General features: G+C 31.0%; 1 protein-coding gene across 1 annotated transcript in view; it reads left to right on the forward strand.

Moving 5' to 3' along the window:
• The window catches only part of LOC114334259 (uncharacterized), a 43329-nt gene extending 32501 nt beyond the window's left edge, over positions 1 to 10828 (forward strand). The window contains exon 2 of the mRNA XM_028284296.2: positions 9096 to 10828. Coding sequence (XP_028140097.1) covers positions 9166 to 10698 — 1533 coding nt within the window. The 5' untranslated portion in view covers positions 9096 to 9165 and the 3' untranslated portion in view covers positions 10699 to 10828. The remainder of the gene's footprint in view (positions 1 to 9095) is intronic.
• The last annotated feature ends 977 nt before the right edge of the window (positions 10829 to 11805 follow it).

The following is an 11805-nucleotide window of genomic DNA, read 5'->3' on the forward strand; positions in this document are numbered from 1 at the left end:
TTTTTATTTATCTTAGTGTTACACTCAACAGAAGGGTTTATTTCCAATCATTTGAAATGGTTATCCCAAGTCATTTTTTTTACATATCCTACTGTTGCTTTGAGGCGACGTGTGTGCTACTTTTTTTATAAACAAAATGGCGCCCGAAAATCGTGTTTTTTTTTTAATTTTTGCTCTATAACTCCGAATATTTTAACTTTACACTAAAAACACTCCAATAAAAATTCACCGTAATTAAATTCTGCATAGAGACGTGTTTTTCCCGATTTACTTCGACGAAAATTTTCCCCGGCAAATGCGGGTTTTTCCAACAAAATCTTTAATATTCAACTAAAATGTTAGATAAGTAATTTTTTATCAATATTTAAATAACTTTGTCATCAATAATTAATCTATTATAACAAAATAAAAGCAAAGTATCGCATTTAATAATGCGATAGTTAGATGGCTCTACTCGAGTTACTTGGGAACAAAAAAAGAGTGAACAAAATTGCTCCATGGGAAGCCGAGAAAATGCATTTTTTTAACGTATACCGGTTTTGAACTTTGAGATTACATTTTCTCCAACCTAATTTTTGATTGGAATTTTGCTATTTTTGGCAATTTTCATCGTAATATCGATAGTTTTTATTATAATAAAATATGTTATGAGTATTTTAAAGATATGAAAATTGGTGTGGAGGAAGAGGACCGAAATAGGAAGGTGATGGTTCGAAAATTATAATACTGTTGTTTATATCTTTGCCGTAAATGCCGATCAAATTTGACCGGTTGTACCTCAGGAACCACTCATCACAATTAAACGTTTTTTCTTTTAAAATAAGAGTCCTGCCGCTTTCTCTTTAAATACCAATTTCATAATTTAATTTAATTTAATATTTCCCGAGATATTCTATTTGTTTATAAGCCAAAAAATTGTTTATAATTTTAAAATATTCCTGAGGCCGCGGCCGCTTAAATAGTCTAATTTCAGTTCTTTAAAGTACATTAGATAGGTCTAGTTACTTTTTATACACAAATCATAGTTATTATGTAACATAATTATTGTGGTTATTATAGCGACCGTAAATTTTTAATTAACAATTCAATTGTTGCTAAGCTGTTCATTCAATTTCCATCGGATTCTGGAATTACAGTCTATACGAAAAGAGCTTTTATATTACAAAGTTATTTAATTATTGATAAACAATTACTTATCTAAAATTTTGGTTGAATATTAAAGATTTTGTTGGAAGAACCCGCATTTTCCGGGGAAAATTTTCGTCGAAGTAAATCGGGAAAAACCTATCTCTATGCAGAAATTAATTACGGTGAATTTTTTTATAGGTGTTTTTGGTGTAAAGTTAAAATCTTTGGAGTTATAGAGCAAAAATTGAAAAAACACGATTTTCGGGCGCCATTTTGTTTATAAAAAAGTAGCACACTATCTGCGGATTTTGCATACCTATATTATTAATATATACAATTATAAGATTCGATTCCAGCAATAAAATTGCTGGTAAATAACTTTTCCTTTGTATTTTGCTAATTAGCCCAGAGTATCTGATTTATTTATATATAGTATTTTGCTGACCACACAGTTATACTTTACACTAGTAATTCTTGGAGTGAACTTAAAACTTTGGCAGAAACAGAAACTGTAAAGGTTATAGATTGGCTAAGTAGGAAACTATTATATTTATTAAGCGCAACAGGCCTTGTAGGCCTAGGGCTAAAATGTTTACATTTCTGATTACATAAATAATATAATAAATAACTTAGTATAACTTACATAACTTATAAAACTTATAAATTTTATTTAAATACACTTCAGTCTTTTTATACACTCCTTCACCACCTCTCTCCATCTCCTTCTGTCCAATGCTAGTTCTTTCCATCTCTCAATGTTACTTTTCTTCAAGTCCTCATATACACTGTCCTTCCATCTTTTGCTTGGCCTGCCTTTCCTCCTCTTTTGTATTGGTCTTCGTGAGAGTACCATTTTTGGCATTCGTTTACTTCCCATTCTCTCTATGTGCCCCAAGTATCGTATTCTCTGTGCTTTGATCGTCGTCGTAATCATTGGCTCTTGATATAGTTCTTCCAATTCTTTATTGGTTCTTCTTCTCCACTGACCTTCTATTTTCACACCTCCATATATTGCTCTTTGCATTTTTCTCTCCCATCTTTCTAATAGGTCTGTTTCTGACTTTGTGAGCACCCATGTTTCATTTGCGTATGTTACTGTAGGTCTGATAACAGTCTTATAAATTCTTATTTTTGTTTTTCTTGATACGTATTTGGATTTCAATAGTGTGCGTAATGCTCCATATTTTTTATTTCCTTTGGCTATTCTTGCCTTTATCTCCCCTTTTTCATGACCATTTTCATCTATTTTGGCTCCCAGGTAAATAATTTCTTTGGCTCTTTTGAACGAGTATGTTTTTTCTCCATCTATTTGTACTATGATGTTATTCTCTTTTTCTTTTTGGATCTCTCCCATTATCACATACTTTGTCTTTTCTTCATTTATTTTAAGTCCGAATTTTTTGGCTTCCGTTATTATGTTTTTCATTAACTTTTGTAGTTCTTTTTTGCTTGTTGCTAATAGCGTCAGATCATCTGCAAATGGCCGCTGCATTGGTGGCCGTTTTTAAATATCGTTTCTTGCATGTTTATTCTGCTTTTCCTGATTATTCCTTCCAATGTTAGATTGAATGCCATTGTTGATAGTGGGTCTCCTTGTCGTAATCCTTCCTTGGTTTTAAACTTTTTGGATGTATACCCTTTCCAAGTTATTTCGTTTGTTGTGTTTTCCATCGTCATCTTTATCATCCTAACAAATTTACTTGGTATCCCCAATTCTTTCATCAGTTCGTACATCTGTCTATTTGTCACTGTAAAGGTTCTAGATTGGCTAAGTAGGAAACTACTGAGAGTTAATACAGATAAAACTTACTTTATACCATTTTCAATATATAAAAATAATTTACCCGAATTCATGGAATTAAATCTAAAGTATAATAAGGCGTACATTAAAATAAATAGGAAAGAATACATAAAATATTTACGCGTTTATATAGCTTGTCACTTGAAATGGGATATACATATTGATATGGTATGTAAAACTCTAAGAATGATACGATACAGATTTAGATATCTCAGCAACATTCTTGATTTATCTTACTTAAAGATGGTATACTATTCATTAATAGAATCACGTCTTAGATATGCCATTATAGCATGGGGTGGAATATATTCCTCACATTTGATTAAACTCGAAATACTTCAAAGGAGATTTTTAAAAATAATGTTAAAAAAACTTGCTTATATTCATCAGAACTTCTTTATCAGCAAGCTGGTGTTTTTGAAATTAGACAGTTATATTTATTAAACACAATTTTGCATACATACAAAAATAAAAAAAATATTGAAATCGATAGATCATAATTACGACACTAGAAGAAAACTTCGTGACTATGTAAAAATTATTAGTAATTTTAAATCAATTGGTTTGTAAACATAATTTCACATACCTACTATATTCCTAAAATATTTAATTATTTACCCGAAATTTATAAAATATATTTGAGAAAAATAAACTCATTCAACATGATTAAATCCATTTTTTTTAAATTATTAAGAACACTGGAACTGAATTTTTGAATGCGATCAGTATCACGAGGTTTTTTTCCTCGTTTTCCCTCGTGATTTACCATGGAATCTCTAACGCGAGAATTTTACTGTCATCGTTGAGTTTGGTTGTCTTTTTAAAGACAGATCACATGCTATGATTTTTTGTGACGGATATTCTTGAGTTGGGATTGATTTCATGTAATCGAATGAACTGTTTTTTAGTAAAGTCGTCCCAGGAACGCAACTCATAAATATTGGCGATATTATTTTAAAGTCTTCTTCTTTAAAATGTATAATATACGTCTGAATTGCCAATATAAATGAGTGAGATTAAATAAATTATTAGAAGAATTTCTTTACTTAGCAACAATATTTTTGTTTAATTTAGTAGTATTTTGTATTTTGACAACGACACCCGATTTGGACGTCGAAACGTTAATAAAATTATTTTTTCAATTTAATTGTGGCTTATTTTCCATCTAAATAGTTAATTTTAACGTTGTGTTTAATAAATTAATTTCTCTGTAATTCTCCAGATGCGATTTGTGTCCCTTTTTTAATGCAGCTAATAGGATGCTTGCTCTCCATTCTTGTGGTATCCTGTTTTCGTCAGAAAGTTTTTGTGGGGGATATCTCAGCATATCAGATCACATACAGTTCGATAACCCGTGAAGAATATTAAATGATTCTCTTTTCAATCAATCACATGATCAAATTTTGATAACTCAATATTTGTGACACCCTATTATATTTATAGTGCAGTCACTGAAGGTTTTCACCTCCTATTTCGTTGAACCTCCATCGATGTTCATGAAAATTGGTGAGTAGTTAGAGGATACCTCAAGAAACAAAAGTGACATGATGCCAACTTGCGCTTTTACCCTGGGGGTGGATGCCACCCCTTCTCGGAGGTGAAAATTATTTTATTAAAAATAATACCATAAATCGATAGAAAGACAAATTCCAAAGAAAATTTGTTATATAAAGTTATTAACATAAATCAATACTTTTTAAGTTATTAAAGATCAAAGATTTTATTTTTTCGTAATAAAATGCATGTTTTAAAGCTGTTTTTCACGTATAACTCAAAAACTATAAGCTTTTACAAAAAAGTTTTTATTATCAAAATTAAATATAATAAAAAATTGAATACACTCCTCACTCAAAGAACTAAACTAATGTTAATTCAAAGTGAGTTAGGGGTAATTGAATATATATTTTTTTCGACGAGTACTCGAATCTAAGTATTCAAGCCTATATAACGGGACAACGATGCATTTTATAAAATATCTGATAAACACTTGTCAAAGTACTTTGGAATATCTATCAAATGAGCTCCAGAAGTATTTAATAGGGCTTTTCATTCACAGTCATTTGTTTCGAGCTTCTGTCATGTGTCACATAATATTAATATATCTACGACATACGTTATTGGTATATACAATAATACAAACCAAAGACGTATGACGTTGATATATTAATATTATGTGACACATGACAGAAGCTCGAAACAAATGACAATCGATGAAAAGCCCTATAGCATCAAGATTAAGCAAGTTATGATGAAAGTAAGAGAACAGGAGAAAGAGAACGAATTATTTAGGAAAAAGTGAAAAATTATACATAAGCCATTTCTACAAAAATTAAATGTATATAGTAATCCTTTACAATAATTTCTTTATATTAGCATAAGTAATTTTGATGGGTTTAGAACGCATATTTTTGAAAAAAAAGGTATAATTTAAAAAAATCAGAATTTTTAATATTATCCTAATTTTCATTTTCTTTTGATAATAACTTTAAAAATACTCAATATACGTAAAAAATTATACATACGCAAATTTTAGGTTTTTCTGCATCAAATATTTTACCTGTTTTACTATTTCTGTAGTTTAAGAAATGACCGAGATATAAACGTTTAAAGCTTAAATTTTGCTGTGAGAATCATGTAGCCGGAGCCATTTAACCTTTTATTTTTAAAAAAGTAAGGGGGTCTAAAAGACTAAATTTAACGTGGTTTAATAGCACGTGGCATTATCTTTCAAATGGTTTCTAAGGAAACCTGATACTGTAAAAATTAACGGAGTTATTAAAAAAAATAATGTTTTTTGAAAAAATTTAAAAAAAATAAATTTTGAAAAATTTTTGGAGCATAAATTTTAGTGCTATCAACTTGTTCGGGGGCCGTTTGATAGATATTTCAAAAGTATTTTGACAAATGTTTTATAAGTTTATGTTATAAAATGCATCATTTTTCAGTTATTTAAGCTTGAATATTTAGATTTGGGTACTCGCCGGAAAAAATTACCTGTAACTCACTTCTAGTTAACATTAAAAGGTTTTTTTAGTCAGGAGTTATTTTTTGTTTTTTATTAGCTTCAATTTTGGTAATAATAACTTTTTTGCAAAAACTTATAGTTTTTGAATTATTTATGAAAAATCGGTTAAAAACATGCATTTTTCTCAAAAAAAAATTAAAATATTTAATCTTTAATAACTCAAAAAGTTTTGATTTATTTTAATAACTTTATATAACAAATTTTGCTTATAATTTGTCCTTCTATCGAATTATGGGGTTATTATAAAAGAAAATATTTTCACCCCCCAGAAGGGGTAGCATCCACCCCCAAGGTAAAAGCGCAAGTTGGAACCATGTCACCTTTGTTCCTTGAGATATTCTCTTAGTCCAGAAAGCCACTGCGCATCCGCTAGGAAAAATATTCTAATTCGGATTTTTTGCACAATCTTACTCAAAAAGGACTCCTTTTAACAAATTTGCATGTTGCCAGGACCAAAAGGTGGTCAAAAATTTTTTAAACGTTTTTTTTTTTTGTTTTTTTCCTAAAATTATTTTTTTTGCATGGAAAGAAGTTTTTTTAGGTTTCTTGGATCATTCCAAACAGAAAAGGTCTTTAGTGACTTTTCTCTAGAAATGATAGTTTTTGACATATAAGCGATTAAAAAATTAAAAAATTGCGAAATTGGCCATTTTTAACCCTCAAAAATTATGTGAAAAACTGAAAATTTCAATGTTGCCAAGGTAGGTGAATATTCTTTAAACATCGATTGATGAAATCCTGAAGAGTTTTTTGCAATACAATATTCAAAACTCCTTTGTTTTTTAATTACTAATCAAGCGTGCGCGACACTATTTTCCACCGACAGTATGGTGCAAATGAAAGGAATAAATTCGTTGTTTCATAAACCGGCGACTTTAAGGAAAAATCCCGAAACAGGTCGATTTTTATTTTTAAGTTATGATATTGTGGCATATATGGTATACTAGTGACGTCATCCATCTGGGCGTGATGACGTAATCGATGATTTTTTTAAATGAGAATAGGGGTCGTGTGCTAGCTCATTTGAAAGGTTCTTGAATTCTCTATTCAGTAATATAAACATTTACATAATTATTTATAGAGGGTGTCCAAAACATTTTTATTAAATTAAATTATTTGACAAAAAAAGAAGTAAGCAGGACACCCTGTAAAAATAATTATGTAAATGTTTACATTACTGAATAAAGAATTGAAGAACCTTTCAAATGAGCTACCACACGACCCCTATTCTCATTTAAAAAAATCATCGATTACGTCATCACGCCCAGACGGATGACGTCACTAGCATACCATATATGCCACAATATCATAACTTAAAAATAAAAATCGACCTGTTTCGGGATTTTTCCTTAAAGTCGCTCGTTTACGAAATAACGAATTTATTCCTTTCATTTGCACCATACTGTCGGTGGAAAATAGTGTCGCGCACGCTTGATTAGCAATTAAAAAACAAAGAAGTTTTGAATAATGTATTGCAAAAAACTCTTCGGGATTTCATCAATCGATGTTTAAAGAATATCTACTTACCTTGGCAACATTAAAATTTTAAGTTTTTCACATAGTTTTTGAGGGTTAAAAATGGCCGATTTCGCAATTTTTCAATTTTTAATCGCTTATATGTCAAAAACTATCATTTTTAGAGAAAAGTCACTAAAGACCTTTTCTGTTTGGAATGATCCAAAAAACCTAAAAAAACTTTTTTTCATGCAAAAAAAATAATTTTAGGAAAAAAACAAAAAAAAAACGTTTAAAAAATTTTTGACCACCTTTTGGTCCTGGCAACATGCAAATTTGTTAAAAGTAGTCCTTTTTGAGTAAGACTGTGCAAAAAATCCGAATTAGAATATTTTTCCTAGCGGATGCGCAGCGGCTTTCTGGACTATCTAACCAATCACCAATTTTCGTACAAATCGATGGAGGTTCAACGAAATCGGAGGTAATAGCTCATATCCACCTTCAGTAATTGCACTATTATTGAACTAGTTGTCTTGATTTGATATTCACATAAGTTGGCTTCTAGTCACATAATTTTTATAGTCGAACCCGCTTATTAGAATCCCTGTTATAGGAATATCCCGGTTTATGGAATATAAATTCGAGTTCCCGAAACGTTTCCATTTACTCCTTAATAAATTTATCCTTTTATTGGAATAGGTTCTAATTAGATAATACCGCTTATTAGCATATTTTGCAGGTCAACGAATATTTTTTTTACAATTTACTAAAAATTTAAATTATGTTTCGTATTATGGTCAGTCGTCAAGGGCCTGTAGTGCTGGATTAGATATTATTAGGGTAATAAATATTTATTACTTTGTTACGAGTACCTACCAATTCGATCTTTAGCCGAAAAATGCATGGGTCATAAAGTAATTTCTATTTGTCTACACAAAGGCACTGTTGCCTGCTATAAAATTGTTAGAAACAGTTTATTTAGAATTCACCCAGAGAGTATTAACCTACTTGCTTGCAAGATGTGAATTATGGCTTTGTTAAATTCATTCATTTCTTGCCGCCAATAAAAGTTCCATTCAACCAATGGATTAAGGATGACCACAGGGATTGACAATAAAAAAACTATAATTTACCGATAATTTCTCAAGAAGAAATAAGTAATTTTGTTATATTTATACATTTTAATAAGAAAATATTTACATCTACATATTGCGTACATTTTATATTAATTACCTACTGCTACTGTATTCATTCAAATACATAATATAATGTAATTTGGTATTTAACACATACATAGATAAGTAGTAGTTACACTACTGTATTACTGACGTAAAAAGACCTAAAAACATTTACATATACTGATTATGTAGGTACATAATATATATGATATACATATTGGCATAGTATGTAAAACTACATAATATTGGCATAGTATATAAAACTACACATTGGCATAGTATGTAAATAATATTATTACGTATATTCGGTACACTTATTTCGACTAGCCACCAATGATCGGTTATTAGAATATCCCGGTTATAAGAATATTTTTGCCTGGTACAAAGGCAATTCCAATAAGCGGGTTCGACTGTAATTGCTCTATTTTTTACAAATCATTACTTTTTGCTTTGCAATCATACACCAACTGTATATTTTAAAGGTTTTATAATTGTTTCATTATTTCAGATCAAAAACTTTTCTTGATTGGACCAAGGATTACCAGATATCATTAATATAAAACTTCTATAAAAGAAAAATGCTTGACGTGCCGCTATGGATATTAGGTGTCATTCTCTTAGGCATAATGGGAATAATAATATTTTCCGTCGTAATGTGTCTAGACAAATGTGGTTGTGATGAGGGGCTACAAGGAGATCAAAAAGGCCCACAAAATAATGTAAAAGGCACTCCTAACGATATATTTAACACTAGTCTTCAACAAGGTTCTCAGGGATATGATAATCAAGCTTTCAGTCAAGAGAATATTGCCAGTACATCAGCTGCTGAAAGTGTTCACTATCCACAACTAAATGTATCGACGAGCTCTGCAGAACCTACTGTTATAGTGGACAACAATATCGAACATAAGGCTACTGTACATTCAGCTGGACACATTGCAGAAACCTCCTTTTCAGAATTTGTTGGTGAAAATAGTCCAAAAATCCATTGCGATGCTGTTGGACCAATCGGTTTTGATTTTAGTGGATCCTCAACAGGTAAATTTAGTCCAGACGATGACGTCTTTCACAAAAACATTGACAGCGGCTCTGTGCGTTCTCATAAGGAAATTGCAGGACCGTCATCTTGGGAAGAATATAACAAAAATACATCCAGAACCCACAGCGACTCTGGACCTAGTGCTTTTGATTCTGGTGGACATACAGAAGTTAGACTTGATACAGGTAGTGGTATGGTAAACTTAAATGCTGAACACCTTGACTCAGATAACAAAATCAAAGTTGGTTGGAATCTAGACCAACCTTCTGGATCATCTGGTATACATATCCATCACATACAATTAAATGAAGCAATGCATTCTGAACACGACAGTGCTGGATATGAAGAAGGTGTTAATGCCAGTAGCGAAATTGCAGAAACATCATTTTCAGACGTTGACCTTCGTGATTTAAACACATATCCTGAACCACCCATTATTCCACGTGTTCATCTCCTAAAACAACCTAAGTCAGCAAATTCTGAACATAACAATGTTGATGACAATATCAAGGAGAACGAAGAAAGTTTCCAGTTTAGTGGTCACGTTACTGAAACGTCATTTTCAGAGGATGCTGTCCAGAAAAGGTCTTCAGAAGTTAATGCTGCAAATATTCTGACCAGCAGGTGCGAGTCAGGTGAAGTTATTAGATTTAGTTTAAATGATATTTCATTAAATTTAAGAGCATTCGAACATAATAGAGATGCAGACTCTAGACAACTTGCTATAGAAAAAGCAGCAGATTTAAGTACAAATGACCATGTTGCAGGCGATAGTAGAACTGTTTCAGCCAATATTAATAATCCTGTGGAAAATACTAGTACTGAACTACTTCCTACAAATGACAAACAACTTCCTGAAAATAAGGGAGTAGATTTTGGTGGTGATGGACATGAGGCAGGCCAAACTAAAACTGTTTCAGCTGATATAAGTAAAGCTGTGCACAATTCTGACGCTGGTCTAGTTCATACAGATGATAAACAAATTGCTGTAAATAAAATACCAGATTCTGGTGGAGATGGACACAAAACAGGCGAAATTAACAGTATTTCGGATGATGTTACTAGACTATAGCATAGAGATGGTAAATAACTTACTGCAAATACCGGAGCAGATTTTGGTAATAATGAAAATGATGCAGGGGAAAGCAAAATTGGTTCTGCTGACGTTAATAGTACTTAATTCTAAGGATAAAACTTTTTATAATGCAATAAATAATAAAAGTTGTTGCTTGTCGTTTTTATTTAAAAATCCATTGAAAAAATCCTTATATGTGTAAAATTAACTTGTCTAAGCCTAAATATAAGTCTAAACCTAATGCCTCTTCTTCTTCTTTATGTGCCATCTCCTCTAAGAAGGTTGACAACCAACATGGCAATTCGCAATTTCGATACCGCTGCTCTAAATCATCAGCTCTAAGCAGAGCCGGATTTAAGGCAGTGGGGGCCCCTGGGCAGAATTGGTGTGGGGCCCCTGGGCAGAATTGGTGTGGGGCCCTACATCCTGCCATTAAAAAAATTGTTGTTATAACAACTATGGTACCTACATAGTCAACTACAGGGTTTTTCCTTTTAGAAATTAAAAAAAATACTATTCTGACTGGGAAATAAGCCACAATTTCACTTGAAAAATTATTTTTTTCTTTTCTTATTGGCTTTGGATTGCTTGATCCATTCAGCCACGATAAAAATATTTTATTGACATTTCGACTTCCACTTCGGACGTCGTTATCAAAATACAAAATATTAATGTACTTATTTATATAAAATTAATATTTTGTATTTTGATAATGACGTCCGAAGTGGAAGCCGAAATGTTAGTAAATTCATTTTTCAAGTTAAATTGTGGCTTATTTCCCAGTTAGAATAGTAAATTACATAAATGCCACAAGCAAATAGCTTCAGAACAATATTAAAAAAATGTTGATCTACTTTTATCAATATATTTTTAAATAATAAAAAATATAAGAGCTTTATCTTGTTACAGTAAAATATTAAAAATAAACATAGTTAAGATGCATGGTTAAAGTCACGGTACTTTTCAAAATTTTTTAATTGAAAATTCCTTGATTATGTCGGACATGTCTAAATATCTTAAAACATCTTGTTCAATGCTCATTATTATAGAGATTCGCTCATTATAGACCGAAGTCGATTTTTAATTAACTTAAGTTTTGAGAAT

This window comes from Diabrotica virgifera, chromosome 9 (assembly GCF_917563875.1).
Source record: "Diabrotica virgifera virgifera chromosome 9, PGI_DIABVI_V3a".
Lineage (NCBI taxonomy): Eukaryota > Metazoa > Arthropoda > Insecta > Coleoptera > Chrysomelidae > Diabrotica > Diabrotica virgifera.